A 27,468-nucleotide genomic window follows, 5' to 3' on the forward strand; every position below is an offset into this window, starting at 1 on the left:
ATTGAGAAGAGCGTGGGGCCTAGGATTGAGCCTTGGGGTACTCGCTTGGTGACAGGCAGTGGCTGAGACAGCAGATTTTCTGACTTTATAGTATTCTCTCTGGTATGCAGTCTGGTTTCCACTCAGGTTATGGATGTGCCACTGCAACATTAAAGGTCCTCAATGATGTTACCATTGCCCTTGATTCTAAGCAATATTGTGCTGCTATTTTTATTGACCTGGCCAAAGCTTTTGATACGGCAGACCATTCCATTCTATTGGGCCGGCTAAGGAGTATTGGTGTGTCTGAGAGGCCTTTGGCCTGGTTTGCTAACTGCACTTTTTGAGAGAGGTAGTGTATAGACATCAAGAAAGCCAGTCAGTTGATTATTGACACGTTCTTCCAACACTTTTGATAAACAGGGCAAAATAGAAATAGGCCTATAACAGTTAGGATCAGCTTGATCTCCCCCTTTAAATAAAGGACGAACCGTGGCTGCCTTCCAAGCATTGGGAACCTACCCAGAGAGGAGAGACAGGTTAAAAGGTCAGAGATAGGCTTGGTGATGATAGGGGCAGCAACCTTAAAGAAGAAAGGGTCTAAACCATCTGAACCAGAAGTTTTTTTGTGGTCAAAATTAAGGAGCTCCTTTAGCAGCTCTGACTCAGTGACTGCCTGCAGGGAGAAACTTTGTAGCGGGGCAGGGGAAAAAGAGGGAGGAGCATCGGGGATAGTCGCATTAGAAGGGGTGGGAGATGAGGAAATGTTGGACGGGCAAGGAGGCATGGCTGAGTCAAATAGGAATCCTGACTTAATGAAGTGGTGGTTAAAGAGCTCAGCCATGTGCTTCTTGTCAGTAACAACCACATCATCAACATTAAGGGACATTGGCAGCTGTGAGGAGGAGGGTTTATTCTCCAGGTCTTTAACCGTTATCCAGAACTTCTTGGGGTTAGACCCACAGAGAGAGAACTGCTCCTTAAAGTAACTAATGTTGGCCTTCCGGATAGCCTGAGTGCATTTATTTCTAATTTGCCTGAACGAGAGCCAGTCAGCCTGAGTATGCGTGTGTAGAGCCTTTCGCCAAATGGAATTCTTGAGGTGGAGTAACTCTGCCAGATAGCGGTCGAACCAGGAACCTGTTTTTAATTCTCATTTTCTTTATGGGGGCGTGTTTGTTAACAATACAACTTTGACAATTTGATTCTATACTATTTTACAGAGGACAGGTCATGAAGGAAGGCTTGCTCATTAAAGTTTTTTAGAAAGTGTCTATGACAAATCAGGACAGGTCGTTTCACTGAGCAGACATTACCAACACGGGCTGTAAAACAGTGATCACTAAGGTCATTACAGAAAACACCAGACTGATACCTATCAGGATTATTTGTGAGGATAACATCGAGGAGAGTAGACATTTCTGGGTGTTTGGAGTCCTACCTTGTGGGATTGGTAATAATCTGTACCAGACAGGGGGAGACAACCAGGGCAGACGGTGAACAGATCACCAGGTGGACTCCAAACAGCAGTGCAGCAGGCAACGGGAGTAGGTGTCACACCCACTTGGGAGAAGCTTTTTCTTCTTCCTGGAGGCAGATTTCTTGTAGAAAATGAACAGCAGGAGGGGGCTTCAAGGCCTCTGGATCTGGGTGGGGCAGCCTGTCATTTGTTGGGCTTCGACACCTAACGCTTCACGTCAGTGTTATATTGAAGTTGTTACTCTTTGTCCTGAGCATTCAGTCCTTAAAAAGTAAAATATATCATTGTCATATATTTTTCTTCATGGCTTTTGAAAGTAGAAAAAAATTGCTTCAGACTAAGCATTACTCAGTTCCAGGTTGGATGGTGTTTTCAGGTTTCTGTTTGTTTCCCAGAGCATTTACTGTATAGTTTGGGAATAATAATCCTTGTTTGTTTCCCAGAGCATTTACTGTATAGTTTGGGAATAATAATCCTTGTTTGTTTCCCAGAGCATTTACTGTATAGTTTGGGAATAATAATCCTTTGTTTGTTTCCCAGAGCATTTACTGTATAGTTTGGGAATAATAATCCTTGTTTGTTTCCCAGAGCATTTACTGTATAGTTTGGGAATAATAATCCTTGTTTGTTTGTTTCCCAGAGCATTTACTGTATAGTTTGGGAATAATAATCCTTGTTTGTTTCCCAGAGCATTTACTGTATAGTTTGGGAATAATAATCCTTGTTTGTTTGTTTCCCAGAGCATTTACTGTATAGTTTGGGAATAATAATCCTTGTTTGTTTCCCAGAGCATTTACTGTATAGTTTGGGAATAATAATCCTTGTTTGTTTGTTTCCCAGAGCATTTACTGTATAGTTTGGGTATAATAATCCTTGTTTGTTTCCCAGAGCATTTACTGTATAGTATGGGAATAATAATCCTTGTTTGTTTGTTTCCCAGAGCATTTACTGTATAGTTTGGGAATAATAATCCTTGTTTGTTTCCCAGAGCATTTACTGTATAGTTTGGGAATAATAATCCTTGTTTGTTTGTTTCCGAGCATTTACTGTATAGTTTGGGAATAATAATCCTTGGGTGTAAGAAGCCTTCCAGGTAATTCTGTCCAAAATCAGGTTGTAGGTTTGGAGTGAAGGTTTTATTTAGGGTAGCATCCTATATATGTCTATGCCAAAAAATGTTTGTCTAACTGTAAACATGCTGGAAAATGTGGGAGCTCATCTGCTCATCTTTCTCTCTGTGCTATACCGTCTAGTAGGTCTATGAAGGGCCAATAAGCCAGTTAAACCACATGCCTTCACATGGGAATCCAATGGACCAATAGTAATGAGGGACTCACATCTTGATTTGTAACACGGATCTGACAGATCAGAGATATGGGGTAATAATGTCTTCATGTCCCGTACCATTGAACCTTCCTGAATGAACCCTAGTGTGTGTTATTGTGCCAAAATAAAGACCCAGCGCAACTTATTCTACCAGTACTTTATCATGTGACACGGGCTGTGGTACCAGGCACCATTTGGGTCGAAGAGTGACCTAAACAAAGCTGAACAAAATGAGATCAACATGTACCAGTGTTAGGAGCCGTTACCTAGAGTACAGATATGATCAAACACTCGCCGAAGAACAGAGCCTTCAGCTCAACGAGGGAGTTTAACAGGTTCACAAATCCAGCTTTGAGGGTTTAGGCCAACTGAAGACCTACCCTGGTCTGAGGCCAACTGAAGACCTACTCTGGTCTGAGGCCAACTGAAGACCTCCCCTGGGCTCAGGCCAACTGAAGACCTCCCCTGGGCTCAGGCCAACTGAAGACCTCCCCTGGGCTCAGGCCAACTGAAGACCTCCCCTGGGCTCAGGCCAACTGAAGACCTCCCCTGGGCTCAGGCCAACTGAAGACCTACCCTGGGTTCAGGTCAACTGAAGACCTACCCTGGGTTCAGGTCAACTGAAGACCTACCCTAGGATCAGGTCAACTGAAGACCTACCCTGGGTTCAGGTCAACTGAAGACCTACCCTGGGTTCAGGTCAACTGAAGACCTACCCTGGGTTCAGGTCAACTGAAGACCTACCCTGGGTTCAGGTCAACTGAAGACCTACCCTGGGTTCAGGTCAACTGAAGACCTACCCTGGTCTGAGGTCAACTGAAGACCTACCCTGGTCTGAGGTCAACTGAAGACCTCCCCTGGGCTCAGGTCAACTGAAGACCTACCCTGGGTTCAGGCCAACTGAAGACCTACCCTGGGTTCAGGCCAACCGAAGACCTACCCTGGGTTCAGGCCAACTGAAGACCTACCCTGGGTTCAGGTCAACTGAAGACCTACCCTGGTCTGAGGTCAACTGAAGACCTACCCTGGTCTGAGGTCAACTGAAGACCTCCCCTGGGCTCAGGTCAACTGAAGACCTACCCTGGGTTCAGGCCAACCGAAGACCTACCCTGGGTTCAGGCCAACCGAAGACCTACCCTGGGTTCAGGCCAACCGAAGACCTACCCTGGGTTCAGGCCAACCGAAGACCTACCCTGGGTTCAGGTCAACTGAAGACCTACCCTGGGTTCAGGTCAACTGAAGACCTACCCTGGGTTCAGGTCAACTGAAGACCTACCCTGGTCTGAGGTCAACTGAAGACCTACCCTGGTCTGAGGTCAACTGAAGACCTCCCCTGGGCTCAGGTCAACTGAAGACCTACCCTGGGTTCAGGCCAACCGAAGACCTACCCTGGGTTCAGGCCAACCGAAGACCTACCCTGGGTTCAGGCCAACCGAAGACCTACCCTGGGTTCAGGCCAACTGAAGACCTACCCTGGGTTCAGGCCAACTGAAGACCTACCCTGGGTTCAGGCCAACTGAAGACCTACCCTGGTCTGAGATCAACTGAAGACCTACCCTGGGTTCAGGCCAACTGAAGACCTACCCTGGGTTCAGGCCAACTGCAGACCTACCCTGGGTTCAGGCCAACTGAAGACCTACCCTGGGTTCAGGTCAACTGAAGACCTACCCTGGTCTGAGGTCAACTGAAGACCTACCCTGGTCTGAGGTCAACTGAAGACCTACCCTGGGTTCAGGCCAACTGAAGACCTACCCTGGGATCAGGCCAACTGAAGACCTACCCTGGGTTCAGGCCAACTGAAGACCTACCCTGGGTTCAGGTCAACTGAAGACCTACCCTGGGTTCAGGCCAACTGAAGACCTACCCTGGGTTCAGGTCAACTGAAGACCTACCCTGGGTTCAGGTCAACTGAAGACCTACCCTGGGTTCAGGTCAACTGAAGACCTACCCTGGGTTCAGGTCAACTGAAGACCTACCCTGGGTTCAGGTCAACTGAAGACCTACCCTGGGTTCAGGCCAACTGAAGACCTACCCTGGGTTCAGACCAACTGAAGACCTACCCTGGGTTCAGACCAACTGAAGACCTAGCCTGGGTTCAGGCCAAACCTAGCCTGGGTTCAGGCCAAACCTAGCCTGGGTTCAGGCCAAACCTAGCCTGGGTTCAGGCCAAACCTAGCCTGGGTTCAGGCCAAACCTAGCCTGGGTTCAGGTCAACTGAAGACCTACCCTGGGTTCAGACCAACTGAAGACCTACCCTGGGTTCAGACCAACTGAAGACCTAGCCTGGGTTCAGGCCAAACCTAGCCTGGGTTCAGGCCAAACCTAGCCTGGGTTCAGGCCAAACCTAGCCTGGGTTCAGGCCAAACCTAGCCTGGGTTCAGGTCAACTGAAGACCTACCCTGGGTTCAGGCCAACTGAAGACCTACCCTGGGTTCAGGTCAACTGAAGACCTACCCTGGGTTCAGGTCAACTGAAGACCTACCCTGGGTTCAGGTCAACTGAAGACCTACCCTGGGTTCAGGTCAACTGAAGACCTAACCTGGGTTCAGGTCAACTGAAGACCTACCCTGGGTTCAGGTCAACTGAAGACCTACCCTGGGTTCAGGCCAACTGAAGACCTACCCTGGGTTCAGGCCAACTGAAGACCTACCCTGGGTTCAGACCAACTGAAGACCTACCCTGGGTTCAGACCAACTGAAGACCTACCCTGGGTTCAGACCAACTGAAGACCTAGCCTGGGTTCAGGCCAAACCTAGCCTGGGTTCAGGCCAAACCTAGCCTGGGTTCAGGCCAAACCTAGCCTGGGTTCAGGTCAACTGAAGACCTACCCTGGGTTCAGGCCAACTGAAGACCTACCCTGGGTTCAGGCCAACTGAAGACCTACCCTGGGAGAAACAAGCCAGAGAAGAGATCACTCACAGCAGCTGCAAAGTGAATTGTAAACCGTATTAAACAAAGGCAGCAGAACAGCATCTTTCCACAAGAATATCAGAGGAAGATAATTTACTTTTAGAGAACGTTAGTTTAGACATCCAATCAAGGTGTGACTTCATATCCCACTGACTGCACGGTAACACAGTATATCAGTCCCTGGTTGTGCTGCGTGGAGACCGTCACACAGGACTAGGCAAGACAATACATTAAATGCTTTGTTAGTCTGAGTCAGAAGTATTGCCACACCTGCATCTATGAAAGGTGTATTTCAGTGCCCCAAAAACTGATGTATTAATCTGTCAAAATGTTTTTCAAAGTGTCCCCATGTAAGGCTCGTATGTTCATATATCCGACAACACCATGTTTTATTGCAGTTTTTATTATCTTCACAAATACTAATATTTCAAAACATTTTTTAAATCATGCTTGTGTCAATGTGTGCTTCAGTGTGGGCATCTTTACAGTATGTGACAGCCTAAACATACTACACAAGTACTGCATAGTTAATGCGCTCTGCCAACGATGTCAGAATGTTTCACATTGTAGTGCTGGTGTGGGTAGTGGCTCACTAGGAGAACCAACTATTGGCCAGATGGAGAGTTGGGGGGGGGGGGACAATAACTAAATCAATCTGTCAAACTAAGTGATCCCTTGTAGACCTTTATTTGAGGAAAGCATCAAGCTTTTTCTGGATATTGTCAAACGAGTCCATTCCCATGTAGTCCGCCTGGCCCTGCTCCCATTTCAGCTTGCGTTCCTCAGAGGTCTCGGGTGGCATGTATGGCTCAGTGTGATGGGGCCCATGGGACGTGCTGCTTCCCTGCAGGAGGAAACAAAACAATATTAATAATTATAATATTATCATCTAGAACAGAGAGATTTATTAAATTCTGGAAAAAACTACAAAACTAAAACATGTTTTCACAGTCAGTACAGTTACACAATTATCTAAAACCTGCCATTCATATTAACGTTACGCCAGACCATCAAATCGATCTATACTGAACAAATATATAACCTCAACAGGCAACAATTCAAAGATTTTACTGAGTTACTGATCATTTAAAAGGAAATCAGTCAATTGAAACACATGAGGCACTAATCTATGGATTTCATAACTGGGAAAACAGCATCTGTTGGTCAGTATCTGTTATGACCATCATTTGTCTCATGCTGCACGACATCTCCTCAACAGAGTTGATCAGGCTGTTGATTGTGGCCTGTGGAATGTTGTCCCACTCCTCTTCAGTGGCTGTGCGTTGCTGGATATTGGCGGGAACTGGAACGCGCCGTCGTACACGTCGATCCAGAGCATCCCAAACATGCTCAATGGGTGACATGTCTAATGAGTACGCAGGCCATCTTCAGCATCCAGGAATGTTGTACATATCCTTGTGAGATGGGGCCGTGAATTATCATGCTGAAACATGAGGTGATGGCGGTGGATGAATGGCACAACAATGGGCCTCAGGATCTCGTCACGGTATCTCTGAGCATTCAAATTGCCATCGATAAAACACAAGTGTGTTCATTGTCCATAGTTTATGCCTGCCCATACAATAATTCCACCATGGGGCACTGTTCACCATGTTGACATTGGCAAACCGCTCGCCCACACAACACCATACACGTGGTCTGCAGTTGTGAGGCCGGTTGGCCGTACTGACAAATTCTCTAAAACGACCTTGGAGTTGGCTTACAGTAGATAAATTAACGTGGAATTGCTGCAGTAAATCACACCAATTGTACCCTCCCTCAACTTGAGAAATCTGTGGCGTTGTGTGACAAAACTGCACATTTTAGAGTGACCTTTTGTCACCCAGCACAAGGTGCACCTGTGTAATGATCATGCCGTTTAATCAGCTTCTCTATATGCAACACCTGTCAGGTGGATGGATTATCGTGGTAAAAGGAGAGATGCTCACCAACAGAGATGGAAACTAATTAGTGCACAAAATGAGAAATAAGCTTTGTGCGTATGGAACATTTCTGGGATCTTATATTTCAGCTAATTTATCATAGGACCAACACTCTACATGATGCATTGATATTTATGTTCAGTTCATATAGCCAGCGAACATGGCTATAGTACTATAGGGCTAGAAACTAAGCCAGGTTTGTTGTACAACAGATTGCCCACAAGATGCAGCGATTATTAGTGACGAGCGACAAGGCGTTGTCTGTTAAGGCAGCATCACAACCAACTAGTCTCCTTCAGCATACCTTCCGTCCATCCTCCTTGTGACTACAGATCTGGGACCACAGCTCATGCCAGTGACCATGATGATTACAACTTTCTTTGGCCGAGGATTGGACCTATCAGATGGAGGAATGAGGGTTAGACATCGCAACAGCCATCAGGACTGAAGTATCACTACATTTTACAATTTGACTAATTCTATCGTTTGGTATTAATTCAGGAGGTGCGGTGAGACAACATTACTTTAACTTACTAACAAGCATCCATGTAAACATTTAATTTAAATTGTTCCAGCTGTTGATAACAGGAAGAACAAAGGCTAATACTTCTAGACTGACTTCCACACAGCCAGAGTGGAAGGGCTGGTCTCCGTATCCCTCGGTCATCATGGGCACCACAGAGGACGAGTAGAGGATCCACCAGTCCAGGAGGAAGCTGGGGTGTGTGGCGGTCTCCTGCATGTCCCCGCTGATCTTCTTGGTCGTGGGGTCGTACGTGTAGCTCCACGGCTTGGTCTGACCCAGGAAGTGGATCACCTTTGCGTTGCCACCGTATCTGGAACAGAATGGATGTTCATTTACGTCAATCAAATTTATATAGCCCTTCTTACATCAGCTGATATCTCAAAGTGCTGTACAGAAACCCAGCCTAAAACAGCAAGCAATGCAGGTGTAGAAGCATTTACTTAAATTTTGTAGCGATATCCAACTCATCTTGTAGTTAAAGATTGTTGTGAATGATGTGGTCTGACAGGTTTGATTGCCTTTCGGCCAGTATATCTGCAATATTAGCAGCAAATTGGTGATTAAATTCTACAAGATACCGTACCATTTAATCAGCAGTAATAAGATTCCAAGTGTCAGTCCATTCTAGAAGCGCTGTCCGACCTACCAGTCCCTTCTAGGATATCTAACCCAACAAGGCCTTGGGCCCTACAGTGGCTGGGAGAATATCTACCCACAAGGCCTTGGGCCCTACAGTGGCTGGGAGAATATCTACCCACAAGGCCTTGGGCCCTACAGTGGCTGGGAGGATATCTACCCACAAGGCCTTGGGCCCTACAGTGGCTGGGAGAATATCTACCCACAAGGCCTTGGGCCCTACAGTGGCTGGGAGGATATCTAACCCAACAAGGCCTTGGGCCCTACAGTGGCTGGGAGAATATCTACCCACAAGGCCTTGGGCCCTACAGTGGCTGGGAGGAGCCTTTAGACTTAATGCTGCTGCTCCGTAAAATCTCCCATCACTGGTAACCTGATGCCATAGCATGAGCACACTGTCATGTGACCGTATCACCTTACGCCTCCCGTTCTTACAGCCCACGCCAACAAGATGATCCCTGCTAGGGGTTTTACAGGTAGTCTACTATCGAGTCACTTCTGATCTTCCCACCTATCGTTAGGCAAGCAGGGAATTGTAGAAAACTCTGATATTAACTTGATGTAGCCATGTTTGTGATTTAGCTGATTGGTTTATCAATGTAAGACGTACAGATCTATTCAGGTAGTTACTGCCTAAACCAGCAACTAGAGCTACACAGTTCTCTATCATACGAGTACTGGAAGGTAGGTGTAGACTGAGTACTTACTGTTTGAATGCTGGAAGATAGGTGTAGATTGCTATGCTGCTGAGGTTGTAGATGAAGGGGAGGTGTTTTGATATATCTGCTGTTGCCCAGTCACTGAAGTAGCCATTCAAGATCCCCTGGTCTCCACCTAGAGAAAGAAGAAAAACATCTGTTACCAATTACACACCACAGGAAGCACAATATCTTTCGCCCCAACATAATGGTTAAGAGTGGTTCAAAACACGAGGAAGCAGAGGCCGTTCAAGACTTAATCCATCTAGAAGTACTTCATTTATCATCATGCGCTTTGTACCTTGTCCAGGATATGAATAGCCAGCCAACACAGCCCGCCAGTACACAGCCCGCCAGTACACAGCCATAGGTTGACATCTAGTCATTCCAGGGTTTCTTTATTTTACTATTTTCAAATAGTGAAGACATGAAAACTATGAAATAAGTGTTCAACAACCTGACAACCACAGACCAGTTGTAACCACGCCAGCCCAGGACCGCCACAGGAGTTGATTTTCTCCATTATAGTTAACCAATAGCTACCCACACTATCTGCAGTCACCCTTTCTGCACATACGCTGCTGTTACTGTTTACCATCTATCCAGTCTCACTTCTACCCCCCGCCACTTCTACCCCCCGCCACTTCTACCCCCCGCCACTATCCCTTTTTCTGCATTGTTGGGAAGCTTTAGCCATCCAGAGATATAAATAGCAAAATGTCTGAGCTGACAGAGTGTGTCTATCGCTATATGATTAAGTCACCATACAGTCAGTCACCATCCAGAGATGTATTTATAGGAAACAGTCTGGGCAGCCTGGCAGTGTGGCTATCAGTGGCAGCATGTAGTGTGGCTATCACAGTGGCAGCATGTAGTGTGGCAGCATGTAGTGTGGCTATCACAGTGGCAGCATGTAGTGTGGCTATCACAGTGGCAGCATGTAGTGTGGCTATCACAGTGGCAGCATGTAGTGTGGCTATCACAGTGGCAGCATGTAGTGTGGCTATCACAATGTACAGATCACTAAGGAGACCCCGTTTTCCTCTGGTCGTTAGAAGTCATTGTGTGAGTGGATTTCTGTTTGGAGTAAACAGTCTGTTGCAAAATATTTTACAACGTTAAATAAGTTTTAAAAGGAATCTGACTAATGAATACATTCCGCCACACTACAGACCGAGGAATACATTCCGCCACACTACAGACCGAGGAATACATCCCGCCACACTACAGACCGAGGAATACATCCCGCCACACTACAGACCGAGGAATACATTCCGCCACACTACAGACCGAGGAATACATTCCGCCACACTACAGACCGAGGAATACATCCCGCCACACTACAGACCGAGGAATACATTCCGCCACACTACAGACCGAGGAATACATTCCGCCACACTACAGACCGAGGAATACATTCCGCCACACTACAGACCGAGGAATACATTCCGCCACACTACAGACCGAGGAATACATCCCGCCACACTACAGACGAGGAATACATTCCGCCACACTACAGACCGAGGAATACATTCCGCCACACTACAGACCGAGGAATACATCCCGCCACACTACAGACCGAGGAATACATCCCGCCACACTACAGACCGAGGAATACATCCCGCCACACTACAGACCGAGGAATACATCCCGCCACACTACAGACCGAGGAATACATCCCGCCACACTACAGACCGAGGAATACATTCCGCCACACTACAGACCGAGGAATACATCCCGCCACACTACAGACCGAGGAATACATCCCGCCACACTACAGACCGAGGAATACATCCCGCCACACTACAGACCGAGGAATACATTCCGCCACACTAGACCGAGGAATACATTCCGCCACACTAGACCGAGGAATACATTCCGCCACACTACAGACCGAGGAATACATCCCGCCACACTACAGACCGAGGAAGTCTTTAAATGACACACCAACAGCTGAGCAACCTTCTCAGAAGAGGCTCACCTTCCTCGAGATGACAAACACACAGAAGGTATGCAGAGGCCATTGAGTAATCTACATACAAGGTTTCACAATCCACCAGTCAAATTACGAGATGGAGAAAATGTATCTGTTGTGCTGGAGGTTGAGGAGACACTAGCTACATGTTAGTGGTCCATCTACTGTCCACAGAACGTTAGCAGGAGGACCTTTAAGCTGGAGACTGTAGGCTGAGTTCAACAGCGTAGTGCTGTGTCTAGTCTAAACCACTTGTTTCTGTAGTTTATTATAAACAGAGGGGCTGTACTGTCCGTCCGTTGTTAGCACAACCCCAGATACCCCCCTTGGGGCTTTACTCCAGCAGAGAGGTTCCAGGAAGTTAATGAGCCCAAGAATCTTCATTTAGAGGGGCTGAGCAGAAGCCAGCAGGAATGCAGCTCTACCCCTGCGGGCACTGCCAGTGTACCTTGGCAGCAGATGATACCGAACCACAGGTCCAGCTACAGCCTCAGGGTAGAACCAGTTCTGACCTGGACAGCATGCAGTAATGAAGGGGAAATTGTATTGAGGCACCCCCGGCCCAAGACCTGAAGTCTGCTCTCTCCTGAACCATTTCATCACTCCGATCTGCCATAACCAACTATTGTGCAATGTTGTTTAGCCAGAGCTATACAGACAGGCCAAAATTGACTGGCACAATAATGTCCCCCCCGACTGTGTTTTCCAGTTGTAGTGGAGGACCGGAGCATAAATGCTAAAGGTCAGAGAAGTGCAAGTCACAGCTACAGTGAAACATGAAAAGACCAACGCTAAAAAAAACTTTAGCCAGTTAGCACACCGCAGCTTTAGCCAGTTAGCACACCGCAGCTTTAGCCAGTTAGCACACCGCAGCTTTAGCCAGTTAGCACACCGCAGCTTTAGCCAGTTAGCACACCGCAGCTTTAGCCAGTTAGCACACCGCAGCTTTAGCCAGTTAGCACACCGCAGCTTTAGCCAGTTAGCATACCGCCAAGCCATTTATGCATGCAAGTCAACAGCACAGGGAATCCAGGTGGTCTAGAATACTGGCCAAGGATCAAGTCTGATTGGAAAATTAAACAAAGCGTTGAAATTAAATAGATAAGATGGACAGGCGCCTCCAACCAGCTAGTGTGGGCTATGGAGAGACTGCGTTCTTGGATGATAAGTGATGGTAGTTTGTTTTGTCCCAGTTCCCTCCTGTGTCATACCAGCCCAAACAATCCAAGATGGTGGCTGAGCCATTCCGCTGAGCCTGTTGTACCTCTAACTGTATATTAACCGTTATAGGCTGAGCGAGTTGTCAAAGCATTCAACACCACCACAGTGATGGTGAGAAGGAACTGTGATTCAGACTCACATCATCCACTACAACTTTCTACCATCACCTACACCAAATACTAAAAGATAGTCACCTGTGAGTCACAGCAAAGACCACGCTAGAGGGAGAAAGGCAGGGAAGTTGTTTGGCCAAATATTTAAAGATACAAATTGACTGAAAAGGATTGGTATAAATGGAAAAATATACCAGTTTCGTTTGAAGACAAACATGTTGACAGCTGCACCATACAGGTTGCAAAATATAATGGTAAGAGATGTGCGATGTACCAATTCCACATGGTTTATGAACCTATACATAAAGACACTTGATTCGGTTTAAATTTAACTTAAACTTCTTGCCACCAACAGAGAGAAACCTCTCATCTCGGTCTCCTCACAGCAAAATCTACAATCACTAGATCATTTATTCTGGTATAGTAGCTTGTTCCTGGTCACAGGTTCAGAAATTATATTAAAACATACCATGTCTCTGTAGACTGTATGGTGTAGCAGGAAAGCTGTAAAACCAAAAAAAAGATGTCCTCCGAAGAGGGGGTAGATGGGTAAAAACAGACCACGTTACCACACTAGTCTGCTGCGTCTACAGTGCCACTTAATTTATTTAACCAGGTAGGCCAGTTGAGGACAACTTGTCATTTACAACTGAGAACTGGCCAAGATAAAGCAAAGCAGTGCGACAGAGTTACACATGGGATAAACATAGTCAATAACACAATAGGAACATCTATATATAGTGTGCAAATGAGGTAAGATTAGAGGTAAGGCAATAAATAGGCCATAGTAGCTAAATAATAACAGTTTAGCAATTAAACACTGGTGTGATAGATGTGCAGAAGATGAATGTGCAAGTAGAGATACCGGGGTGCAAAGGAGCAAGATAAATAAGTATGGGGATGAGGTAGTTGGATGGGCGGTTTACAGATGGGCTACTGGTGCCCTCCCTGGCAGCCCTGAGGACCTAAGTGCTGTAAGGACTGTCTGGATGCGCTGGGCTGACTAGCCTAGGATACCCTGACAGGCAGGTTCTTCACCCGTGTTCTGCCAATCTACCTGCCTTGCTGTGTGCTGGAAGCCAGAGGTCAGTATTTTCGCTGGGCTTGCAAGCCCAGGATGCACCACCTGTGATTTGCAGGTAGCCTAGTGGTTAGAGCGTTGGACTTGTAACCAAACGGTTGCAAGATCAAATCCCCAAGCTGACAAGGTAAAAATCTGTCGTTCTGCCCCTGAACAAGGCAGTTAACCCACTGTTCATAGGCCGTCATTGAAAATACACATTTGCTCAAAACTGACTTGCCTAGTTAAATAAAAAAATTGGCCAGATCCACAAACGGCGTGAAATCCCAGTCATCACACCGTGGCTGATGAACGTGCTGGTACTAAGGCACCACTTGGTTTCTAAGATCTGTAGGCTACAGATGAACATTCAGGGCATTTAAGGTTAAAAGACCAACGCTGCATATTTAAATAGGTTCAAGTGAATTGTCGGATTCAGTGGTTTAAAATGGGTGTTTGTACAAATGGTTTAATAGCTGTTATCTTGGTTATGGCTGATTGCAGTCAGTCGCCACAAACCCAGAAAACACCAAACCCTACTGTGATTGGTAGCGCAGGTTTCATCTTTAAGATCCATTTGGTCTGATTGTGTCACCGTTGGATTCCTACGGTGATATGCTCATTAAAACATTCTCATCTGCAGGTTTTGGTCTGGCTACCAACTGTTGTATCAGAGGACTGTAGTTATTTTAAGTCTTCTAAGTGTAGAGATTTTAGGAAGCAACAAATCAAGGGGTTTCATTTTTCTGCTCTTGGTGTTAAATGTTCCCCTGAACCAAGGCCAAATGGCTGTGGATGAACTTCTGACTCAAATGTAACCTAGATCAGGGTTGGACTGACACATTAACATGAGTCTGATGCGTAAATTGTACATGACAAAAGACTGGGTTCATACCGTCTTAGTTCTGTCCGCAACATTACTCAGAGGCCATAAGAGGATTGACTGCAGTACAGACTTCTACTCACTTGATAAATGCAGTTGCCCAAACCAAAAGACATCTCCAAGTCAACACTTCAAGTTATTCTAACAATCCGCATCATTTCCAGCCAGCATGTTGTTTCCCTAATGGTTTCAGCGATCTTTGTTTAGTTGCCCTTAAGTTCCCATCGGTTCATAGTCACAGAATTGGAAGCAGTTCTGTCAGACTGGGATAGGATTGCACTTGACGAATTCGTGTTTTCATTCCACTTTTTCTACTATGTGATAAACGGGTAAATCAACAATCCTTGGTTAACTTCTTATGGCTGCAGGGGCATTATTGAGTAGCTTGGATGAAAGGTGCACAGGGGTGCCCAGAGTAAACGGCCTGCTCCTCAGTCATAGTTGCTAATATATGCATATTATTATTATTAGTATTGGATAGAAAACACTGAAGTTTCTAAAACTGTTTGAATGATGTCTGTGAGTATAACAGAACTCATATGGCAGGCAAAAGCCTGCGAAAAAATCCAAACAGGAAGTGGAAATTCTGAGGCTGGTAGATTTTCAACCAAGCTCTCATTGAAATCACAGCGAGATATGGATGAGTTTTCACTTCCTACGGCTTCCACTAGATGTCAACAGTCTGTAGAACTTTGTCTGATGACTCTACTGTGAAGGGGGGCCGGATGAGAGGAGAATTAGTCACCACTGCCATGAGGTGACCATGCTGACCACGCGCGTTCACATGAGGGAGCTCCGTTCCATCACTCATCTGTAATTCTCCGGTTGGAACGTTATTCAAGATTTATGTTAAAAACATTCTAATGATTGATTCAGTACATCGTTTGACATGTTTCTATGGACTGTTACATAACTTTTGGACATTGTCAGGTTTTAGTGAACGCGCTTCCCTGATGTTGGATTTGTATACCAAACACTCGTCAAAAATAGCTATTTGGACATAAATGATGGACATTACCGAAAAAAACTAACATTTCTTGTGGGAGTCCTGGGAGTGCATTCCGACAAAGATCAGCAAAGGTAAGTGAAGATTTATAATGCTTTTTATGAGTTTTGTTGACTGCACAATTTGGGCGGGTAACCGTATGGCTTGCTTTTGTGGCTGAACGCTGTTTTCAGATTATTGAATATTGTGTTTTGCCATAAAGCTTTTTGAAATCTGACAAAGCGGTTGCATTAAGAACAAGTGTATCTTTAATTCTATGTAAAACATGTATCTTTCATCAAAGTTTATGATGACTATTTCTGTTATTTGACGTGGCTCTGACATTTCTCCGGATATTTTGGAGGCATTTCTGAACATGGCGCCAATGTAAACGGAGGTTTTTGGATATAAATATGAACTTTATCGAACAAAACATATGTATTGTGTAACATGAAGTCCTATGAGTGTCATCTGATTAAGATCAAAGGTTAGTGATTAATTTGATCTCCATTTCTGCTTTTTGTGACGCCGCTCTTTTGCTGGAAAAATGTGTTTTCCTGTGACTAGGTATTGACCTAACATAATCAGATGGCGTGCTTTCGTCGTAAATAGAATAGAATAATAGATAGAACTAATGCATTAGTAAACCCGCTACAATCATGCAGTAACATTACAGTGTAAGGTCAGTAAGCAGTTTAGCCCCGGTGGCAATAAATTAGTTAAACCGAAAGCTTACCTTGACTTGGAAGAGTTCCAGTGTTGTGTTGGATAGTCAATGACAGCTAGCTAACATAGCATCCCTCTGTTTGAGCAGGGCGTTTCAGTAGGCTAAACTAGCTAGCTGCATTTCCTAGATAAGTGAATCTGAAAATAATTCACTTCATTTTAGAAGAAATTAATTTGTTCAAAACTGTTCAACTATTGTCTGAGTCAACTACTCACCACAATTTATACACTGTAGTGCTATCTAGCTGTAGCTTATGCTTTGGGTACTAGATCATTTCTCTGATCCTTTGATTGGGTGGGAAACATCAGTTTTTGCTGCAAGAGCTCGTCCTCCAACCTATCATAATTACTGTGCAAGTCTATGGAAGGGGGTGAGAACCATGAGCCTCCTAGGTTTTGTATTGAATTCAATGTACCCAGAGGACAGAGGCTAGCTGTCTGCCGGAGGCCAGCCACCACCAAGCAGCAGACTGCCGGAGGCCAGCCACCACCAAGCAGCAGACTGCCGGAGGCCAGCCACCACCAAGCAGCAGACTGCCGGAGGCCAGCCACCACCAAACAGACTGCCGGAGGCTCCAAGACCTACCAGCAGACCATGGAAACACTACTCCGATATGCTGCAAGACCTACCAGCAGACCATGGAAACACTACTCCGATATGCTCCAAGACCTACCAGCAGACCATGGAAACACTACTCCGATATGCTCCAAGACCTACCAGCAGACCATGGAAACACTACTCCGATATGCTCCAAGACCTACCAGCAGACCATGGAAACACTACTCCGATATGCTCCAAGACCTACCAGCAGACCATGGAAACACTACTCCGATATGCTGCAAGACCTACCAGCAGACCATGGAAACACTACTCTGATAGACCTACATAACGTACATAAGCGCCAACGGTTAGTGAGTACAATAGGTAGCATTAAAATACATAAAGTCATGGGATGGAAAATGGACATTACATTTCTTAACAAAAGGAACCATTAAAAACAGACACGTACCATCGAAGCTGCCGTGTTCTGCGCAGTACTGGAGCAGTTTGCTGTACGTCTCGTCGGAGGGCCGGAACACGAACACGCCGGAGTTGAAACAGTCTGGCCAGCCGGGGTCCGGGGACGCAGACAGCTCCTCCCTGTCAAACAACTCATCTATGTTCTGTACCACCTGCAACAAACACATACAGGTGAACTATACCGTACCAGGAGGAGGGTGTACAAATCAACACCAACTGTGTCTCACCAGTGTGTCTGCGTCCATGAAGACACATTTGGAATAGTGTGTAAGGGTCCAGCAGCGTAGCTTGGTGAAGGTGACTCCCAGGTCAGGTCTCTTCATCAGGGCCAGGTGAGCTGCATCTCCGCTGTCCAACACTTCCACCAACAGTACCTCGTCAAAGATCTTGTGAAGCACTCCCCTGGTGGTGGTAGGAGGAAGAGGCAGAGACAGCATAACGTACCGTGAATATGGTGGACAGTTGAATGCATTCTGAATAACTGCAGTAGGGCGGGGCCGGGGAACACCTCTAGGGCAGGGCGGGGCCTAAGATGCCAAACTTGTAGGGCAGGGGTATTCAAATCTTACCCTACACGAGGTCCAGAGCCTGCTAGTTATCTGTTCTATCTGACAATGAATTGCAGCCACCTGGTGTCCCAGGTCTAAATCAATCCTTGATTAGAGGGGATAAATGAAACGCAGTGGATCTGGCTCGGAGGTCAAGACATCAGTTTGAAGGCCATAGGGGAAGTGAGAAAGTTCTGGGTGTGGGAGATGAGGCATGTTTAAGCCCCGGAACATGACCGCCAACAGGTCTAGGATCAGCTCTTCCAACTCCAACGTTATAGGATTAACATTGGCATCAGAATAGATAGGATCAAGTCTTCAACTCCAATGTAATAGGTTGAGGGCATAATAATGCATCTTCTCGAGGATGTTAAGGGAAGCACCTAGAGTCGTTTGATGCGTGGGTGAGGTCATTTTGAGTATTGAATAGCTCAGTGTTTTAATGTCGAGACTTACTGTGTATTGTAGTGGCTGCAGATCAATCCCCTCTTCCCGCCAATTTAAAGTCTGAACCTGTTCCATAACTTGTGGTTTGTGAAAGTGGCCTTTTTCTACACAATGATCTGGACAAGAAAAATCGGCTGTAAAACCCAAACTGTGTGAGCTACAAACTAATGTCACCAATACAGAGACTCACGAACACATCAGTGCCAGTTGGTTGGCTCTACGAAGTTTACAGCAGTTATCTGAAAGCTGTCGTGGACGTCCTCGTTTCCATGAGGTCTTCTCACAAAACCAACTGCCCGGCCCGAACCGTTGGAGCTACAATATCGAAAGGGGAGACTAGCGAACACTACGGTGTCAGTTCTGCTCTACGATACACGCTTCACACTTCACGGGAGTAGGTAACCCAGTACCGGGTTGTAAAAATTACAAAAATTGCACGGGGTGAAATGTGCCAAAAATAACACGAGTCTAAATGTATTTTCTTACATTCTCAGATATAGGACAGACTTCAAAACCTTGTTCCATATGATTATTATTATTATTATTTTTTTTTTTTACTTAGTTGACATTGATGAATGTATCATTTAAAGCATTTCTATGGGCTACAGCAGTAAAGGCCAAACACATTGTTTCATAAAATAATTGAGATATACATCTATCCATCTATATATACCTATAGGGGGTCCTAAAATTCAAAATAAAAACATCTAAATTAGATTTTATGGCCATCTAAAATTCCATATGTTAGCTTAGTAGATATTGCGATCTATGGGCTTAGACCTATAAGGGTTATTAAGGGAAATTTCATTGGGAAGTGACAGGTTTTTATATACATGGTCAGAGAGTTCAACTCAGACATCCTCTGCTGGCATTTTCTAAACAATGCATATTATTGTATACTACATTTTGGTTTCAAAACTCTTAAGTCCTACAAAAATATGCTTAGAACTGTTACAAATGGTCAAATGCAGGGAAAAAGATTTGACAAAATATATCACCGATTACGGTTCCAAATAAATACAAATAAAATGTTTTTCCTTACGGTAGGGCAAAAAGTGTGTCATTCCAAACTTTATCTGTAATTTTCTACCATTTTGTGCCACTCAAGCCTTTCCCCAGTCATGCCATTCTCTAGCCTACTGCTGGAGGTACAGAACAAAAATAAAGGAAACAAACAAAGGATCTTAACAGGGCATTGGGCCACACTAGCCGCCAGAACAGTTGCAATGCACCTTGGCAGAGATTCTACAAGTGTCTGGAACTTCCTGTGTGGAAGCTCCCGCAATCCCTCGTTGACTCACGTTTCCTTAGTTTAGGCAGTTGCCTGATGAATGGACGGAGCGGTACCGCACTGAATATTACCATTCCTTTATCCGCAACGTCAGGGGCACAACATCTAAGGAACTGCATCACTACATTGAACGCTTTTCCATTTCTGAAAGGACGTATTTGGGTGTTTTTGGACATTTTGTTCATGGTTCCCCCCCAGAGTCCCACACAAGGATGATGAAATTAATTGCTGGTTGGGGTAAATTCTTCAACAAGTGAAACCATTTAGATTTGGTTGTAAAACATTGTCCTTTAAAGAGGATCTTACTTGCAGGGATCAGAGACTTTGGGTCCGATCATCACCACCAGCTGCCTGGTTGTCTGGTGGTTCCTCAGGGACTTGCCCAAGACCATGGCTCCTCTGGCATAGTTGTCATTGGTCGCCAATGTCACAAAAGCCTGGTCTGGATGGGGGGGCAGAACTTGTTAATACAAACTTAGCAATAACATTTTCATTAGGTTCAAATGGTTTGAATCCTACTCTTAAAACCTTCCCCAAAAATACTTTGTAAGGCCAGACTCATTTTAAAAAAATGATTTAAACAGGGAGTCACATTGAGATTAAAAATCTATTTTACGAGAGAGCCCTGTACACATTACAATAAAAACAGATTTAAACACATATAAAACAATATCATTCAGCACAATAAAATGGTTTATAAAAGCAATCCCATTCAACTACTTAGAGGTCCTCAATCAATAATGTGAACTGCCTGAGGGGCACCGCAGTGTAACTGCAGGTTGGTCCACAAATTAGGGGCAAAAAACTAAACAGATTTCCCCAAGTCTGTGGAGACTGGAGGGATCTCTAGTGTTATCCATTCCTGTGAACGGGTTTGGTAACTTAGGATTCTTATCCTAGTTAATGATGTTAAATAGTGTTTGTCAGATTGCTTTGTAAATAAATAGAGAACGCAGCTCTTTAAAACATGGGTCCATCTGACATGTTTATACAGACTACAATGAGTCCTAAAATTGTCCCGTGATAAAACGTATTGGGGAATGGAAGACGGCGTCCAAGGATTTTAAAATAGAGGTTGTGCCGCATGCATGTAAACATATTCACCAAAATCCAACACAGGGAGAAGTGTTTGAATAATCTCTTATTTTTAATACTAAGGAATGATTTATTTCTATAACACAAAACTCTTTATTTTAGCTTAGTCAGATTACCTATATATTCGTTACAAAGGAAACTTTATCAATCCAGACACCCAGGTACTTATACTGAGAAACAAGCTCAGTTTGGGCTCCATTTATAGCAGATGTTCCATGGTCATGCTGAGCCTCTTTACTGTGTCGCCACCATGCTCGATGCTAGGTACAAGGACCACTACTCGATGCAGACAAGAAGCCGGGTTTACGTGAAATGTTAGACACAGCTGGACCAGATGGAAACGGACAGTGACAGTGAGCACCGAAGAGGACCCACAACCGAAGAGGACCCACAACCGAAGAGGACCCACAACCGAAGAGGCCACAGAGACAGAGCTGAAACTTCACTGCTTGACATGCATGATGAAATCCTGGTTGAGACTGAACAAATGAACAACGAAACAGCAAGTAAGTGAACGAAATAGGTTTTGATGATGTTTAACTGGTAATGGGGACATCCGTAAATGCCAAAATAACTTTTTGGTGTGTTGCTAATATTTAATTGTATTAGAAGGCTGCTAACATTTTAAATATCAGGTGTTTTGGCAAGGAAAATCCCAGATATCGGTCAAAACTCGGCGCATCAAACTAACGAATCAAAGTGTATTTGTCACATGCACCGAATAGAACAGCTGTAGACCTTATTGTGAAACGCTGACTTACGAGCCCTTTACCAACAATGCAGTTGAAGAATAAGAGTTTAGAAAATATTGACTAAATTAAAGTAAAAATTTTTGAGGGAGTGATGTCCAATGGTCTGTGGCAGTGTAAACAATGACACCAATGTCTGAATGCCAGACAGAACAGCCAAGGGCTTGATGGGGTCTACTTTGGCATGCTGTGGCATATAGGAAAATCTATAAAACTGCCCATAGACTCACGTCTCAACAATGGAATGATTGTAAGCTAACAAAGGCCAAATAGATTCATGTTATTATAATGCCAAATGTACAAACTGGCAGTTAATATGAGCAGGCTTGGCTGGTCAGTTAAATAATCCCCTGGTATAGTAAGTCTTGGGGGACAACTGGATAACAGCCTGGTAAACAGCCTGGTAAAAAGAAACCACTGGATACAAAACCTCAATTGTGTTCAGATGCCAAACCAGGTACAGATGAAGTGTAATTAGGTATTTCCAACTGTACCTCCCAACACAAACTCTCCCACCCCGTATTGCCATTGGTCCCAAGAAAACAGCTGATGTTATATTAGATGCAAGAAATACCAAATAAATCTGCCCTAAAAAAATAAGTCAACAGAGGGCTCTTCTACTGGATCTCTGCTGGTAAAATGCCCTTTCTATGATAAGCACAGAAAGACATGCTGTTGGCCTTCAGGCCTCAACCCACTGACTATACAAAGATCGACATAGTGATGCTATTACAAAGGCAGAAGACCATGGGATGACAAACCTTCATGGGGACAGGATGTCAGGTTTCTCTACTGCATTTCAGGTACATATATAACTCATTTTAGTGTGCACCTTATATTGGCTTTAGGTAGGCCTATATAGGCTTAATATAATAAATAATATACAACATGGTGAGAATGCTGTGTAAGTTTACAGGACATGCAGTTTCACTTGGAACAGTAATTCAATAAGTTGTAGCATACTTCTAGCTGTCTACAGCATTGTGGCCAGCAGGTACAGTGAGATTTTACCCAACACTAGACCTGCCCTGTCGTCCAGGATTGATGTGCTCCGTGGACCGGTTCGTACATAAAGCGTTCTCCATCTCAGGCTGCAAATGCATCATTTTTCTCCTTAACTATATTTAATGACAGGCCGTCAAAATAGAAAAATAATAAGATCACTTCATTGGTCAATTTTCCAGGCGGTCCAAACCAAAAGATGTCACCTGCTTTTCACCAAACACCTAAAAAAAACTAGTTTTTGGAGAGGTGCGGGGGGGGGGGGGGGGGGCTGCCACAGGGCGCCTGGGGGGCTGTACCTTGCTGAAGGGCACAACGGCAGGCAATGGCAGCAAGGATTTGATAGCAGAAACCCTTAAAATGAAGGCCAGAATTGACGCGTTGCACTAAGCCCAAAACGTGTGGTTTTCGATGAAAAATAGAAATGATTTAGGTTACTCTAACAAGCTTTAACGGAGGGCTCGTTTTTTTTCTCACGAGTTCCCAGTTGTATTAAAGTCAAAACGCAGGTTGAGAGAGAGACCCTTTGAGTAAGAAAAGGATTAATTAAAACCTGAATGGAGGACGTTATGTACGAACCGGTCCACACCAGTATTAACGGCTGGGTACATCAGTGCAAGACGGTAGCACCGATATAGCGGCCACTATCGGCTGTTTAGGCTACGTGTGAATATGGGGTTACAACTAGGGAGAGACTGAGCAACAGCAAAACTCATTGACCCAAACATTAACCTACTCCGTTATCCACACAGCCGTGAAACGTATCGATACGATTCTATTAAGTCCATGTTACAAAACACGCGGTGATGGAAAGCAGAATAGAGACTTTAAATATCAACGACTCCAGTTTCCACATGCCTGTTGGTGTCACGGATCGAAAACCCCCAAATTAACGGCAACAAACCAAGCTGTACATTTCTCAACGCCAGCCCATCATTTACATACGACGGACATTGCTGCAACTCCACAGTAACTTTCTTCGCCTCTGACAGTGGGAACAATCACGACAAGTTACTTAGTTTCCACCGTGTCCGCCACAGTCAAACTTCCATCACATCATCCAAGGATTACATTGTAACAAACCGTAACGTACCTTTTGACATATTGCTGGTAGAAGTTGTAGATCCTCTGTAGATTAGACACAGCACCTTCGTTAGGAAAGGACAAGAATACTACATGGAGGTGCATTTATAGACGCATGTAGACCGTGGGTCACGTGACAGGGTCTAGGCGCACACCCCCTTCTGAACTATCTATGGCAGGGTTCCGCAACTGGCGGCCCGCGGATCACAATCTGGCACGCAGGTGATTTTATTTCGCCCCAGAGGTTGCTGAGCAAAAGAAAAACAATTGTTTTATGTATTATTATTTTATTGTTGGACACAAAAGACTGTAAAAACACCAGAAAATCAGCTCCAAGTGATTAAAATTTTGGAAATCTGTTCCAAAGTATTCCCATGCATAATAGAGAGATATATGTGACCGTATACAAACATAAGCAAGGTTTGATATGATTATGTTTTAGTCAAATATAATATCTGTTTGGGCTTCTTGCAGGTCAATTTGCAGTCTACAAATTATTTGTAATTATGTTCCGGTCCCATGACCGTCCGCTCGAGAAAAAATCTTTCCCCGCAACTGAAGTTGATGATCCCAGATCTATGGAGAAGGACCTCGCTGGAGAAGCCCCTATTCGGGGTCCACCATCCGTTTTCATTTGCGGAGGCTTTCCAGACAGACGATGAGCAGTGTGGGATTCGTATATATACTGAAAAAGTATATAAACGCAACATGTAAAGTGTTGGTCCCATGTTTTATAAGCTGAAATAAAAGATTCCAGAAATTTTCCATATACAAAAAAAGCTTATTTCTCTCAAATTCTGTGCAGAAATTTGTTTACATCCTTGTTAGTGAGCATTTTCTCCTTTGCCAAGATAATCCATCCACCTGACAGGTGTGGCATATCAAGAAGCTGATTAAACAGCATGATCATTACACAGGTGCACCTTGTGCTGGGGACAATTAAAGGCCACTCTAGAATGTACAGTTTTGTCAGACAACACCACAGATGTCTCAAGTTTTGAGGGAGCATGTAATTGGCATGCTGACTTCAGGAATATTGAATGTTAATTTCTCTACCATAAACCGCCTCCAACATCATTTTAGAGAATTCTCCACCTGCGGGATCGTCTGACACCAGCCACCTGGACAGCCAATGAAATTGAGGAGAATTTCTGTCTGTAATAAAGCACTTTTGAGGGGAAAAACTCATTCTGATTGGCTGGGCCTGGCTCCCCAGTGTGTGGACCTATGCACTCCCAGGCCCATCCATGGCTGCACCCCTTCCCAGTCATGTGAAATACATACATTACCAGTCAAAAGTTTGGAGAAACCTACTCATTCAAGGGTTTTCCTTTATTTTTTCCTTTTTTCTACATTTTAGAATAATAGTGAGGACATCAAAACTATGAAATAACACATATAGAATCATGTAGTAACCAAAATAGCCAAAAGAGTGTTGAACAAATCAAAATATATTTTATATTTGAGATTCTTCAAAGTAGCCACCCTTTGCCTTGATGACAGCTTTGCACACTCTTGGCATTCACTTCTTTTTTTTTTGTCAGTGTACACTAGCCGTCTTCACCAATCCTAGAAGCAGAAGAACTTTCATTATGTTGTCAGTGTACACTAGCCGTCTTCAACAATCCCCATCCTTCATAATGACTAAATCAAAACACTTTAAACATCGCCAGATTAAAATCAGTGACACAAAAGACACATCTTCCTCAAATGTTGATATTTGGTTGCGCTGACAACCAAAAACAATTCATTATTACTTTTGTTAAATAGCAAATAACCTAAAGTTAAGGCAAACGAATAATCTACTATTAATATAACGGTAGCCGATTTATTCAACCTTAAAACGAGTAACACATTGTTGGCAACATTTTGAGGTTACTTCTTATGCAATCATCGAAAGCGTGCATGTTCTAGACAGCATGCAGAGGTCTCAGGTCAGTGGACATCTTCACAATTACTATAATAATCTGTGCAGAATCTCCAACAGCATTAATCACTTGAACTATGTACTTTCAATGTAATCTCAACTGTATTCCAGGTCATTTGGTTCTGCTATTAGATGAAGCACAGTGGTAACACATTAATAATCCGTTGTATATAATACAACGAATCTGACATTGTATTTCCAATTTGAACTTTGTTTTGCTTTTAAAATGGTTGAACGTGCAGTGATAACACATTTAGGTGACAACTCAACCACAAATCAGACATTCATGGTCCTTTGTTGGTTGTGCTTTGAGATGGTTAGAATCATAGTGATAACACGTTGTGAATTCAATGAAAAACCTAAATTAGCGGTCACAAAGTAGACATGCTAACGACGTTACCACCATGACATTTAATCGTTCTCAACATGTATAGTCTAACGTTATAGCTAGCTAGCTATGTCAGCAAAATAGTTTAAGTTTTGTCCGTAAAATATCATTAATGAATACATTGTCCGCAACATCAGCATTGCAGATTTTCCGAAATATCCCCAAACTCCGTCGTAGAGAACTGCAGCCGCCTGACTGCTTCTTTGATTAGATTCCCAGACAATATTAATTCCTAACTTTTTGTGTGCGTGAATAAAGGTTGAAATCTCATTGCTCAACGTCTCAACCAAATATTACCCACATTTTGACGTTGAAATGACGTGGGTTGGGTAAGGGTTTTTGCATTAGTTCTGGTCAGATGCATTGTGGTGATACAGAACATTGCAGTTGGACATATTTTAATGCACTTACTATAGCATTTTGAGATTGTTTATCAATGAAAAGAGGGTTATACATTAAATGTATTCTTCTTCTTATCATTATTTGTCACGCCCTGACCGTGGAGAGCTTTTTATGTCTCTATTTTGGTTTGGTCAGGGTGTGATTTGGGTGGGCATTCTATGTTCCTTTTTCTATGTTTTCTATTTCTGTGTGTTTGGCCGGGTGTGGTTCTCAATCAGAGGCAGCTGTCTATCGTTGTCTCTGATTGAGAACCATACTTAGGTTGCCTTTTCCCATCTGTATTGGTGGGTAGTTGTCTATGTGTAGTTGCATGTCAGCACTAGTTGTTTATAGCTTCACGTTCGTTTTGTTATTTTGTTAGTTTGTTTAAGTGTTTCTTCGTTTAATAAAGAAGAATGTATCCAATCACGCTGCACCTTGGTCTCATCGTTATGACGAACGTGACACGTGTTTATTTTTGTTATAGTGTTCAGTTTTAATAAAACAAGCATGAACACTTACCACTCTGCGCTTTGGTCCGATGATTCCTCTTCTTCAGACGACGAATACCGTTACATTATTATTATTATTGTTAATACATACTGAGCAACAGAAGCATCAGACAAGCGTTTGGAAGCATAAGGACGATGTTGAAATGATGCAACTGGTTGGATAGGTTACTACCCTGTGCCTCTCTTCGTCCCTATCGATGAAGAAATACCCAACAATAACAAATCACAGGGATATGTACGTATCTCGATTTTTTTTCAGTTTTAATAAAATATTTATGTGTATTTGTGATGAACTGTACACTTACAGAATAAAAAATATTTAGAGAACAGTGTGAACACGTTTCAATACCACAAAGACACCAGATCTGCCCAGACACAGAATATACACCCAATGTACAGAATCACCTTCACATATGTACTTAATGTACAGAATCACCTGGAATGCTTTTGTTAAACTCGATCTTCATCGTCACGTCTCCCTAACGTTGTTTCTGGTAACTTTCCACAAATTTTCCAAATCCTGGTTGTAAAATTCCATGAATCAGGAGGGAAATATGCAGGAA

General features: G+C 44.0%; 1 protein-coding gene across 2 annotated transcripts; it reads right to left on the reverse strand.

Moving 5' to 3' along the window:
• Positions 1-6,082: 6,082 nt before the first annotated feature.
• On the reverse strand, positions 6,083-23,839 carry LOC139583233 (glycogenin-1-like). Of its 2 annotated transcripts, none has more exons than XM_071414080.1 (8): positions 23,708-23,839; positions 20,075-20,210; positions 17,710-17,884; positions 17,472-17,634; positions 9,508-9,634; positions 8,258-8,474; positions 7,943-8,035; positions 6,083-6,539 (listed from the first exon to the last, which is right to left on the reverse strand). In XM_071414080.1, exons 1-8 carry the CDS (start codon positions 23,715-23,717, stop codon positions 6,381-6,383), a joined length of 1,080 nt encoding a protein of 359 aa, XP_071270181.1. In that variant the 5' UTR covers positions 23,718-23,839; the 3' UTR covers positions 6,083-6,380. The 2 variants fall into 2 exon arrangements, with proteins under 2 accessions (XP_071270181.1, XP_071270180.1); XM_071414079.1 differs by having other exon boundaries at positions 8,246-8,474.
• Positions 23,840-27,468: the final 3,629 nt, after the last annotated feature.

Source organism: Salvelinus alpinus, chromosome 8 (assembly GCF_045679555.1).
Source record: "Salvelinus alpinus chromosome 8, SLU_Salpinus.1, whole genome shotgun sequence".
NCBI classification, from domain to species: domain Eukaryota; kingdom Metazoa; phylum Chordata; class Actinopteri; order Salmoniformes; family Salmonidae; genus Salvelinus; species Salvelinus alpinus.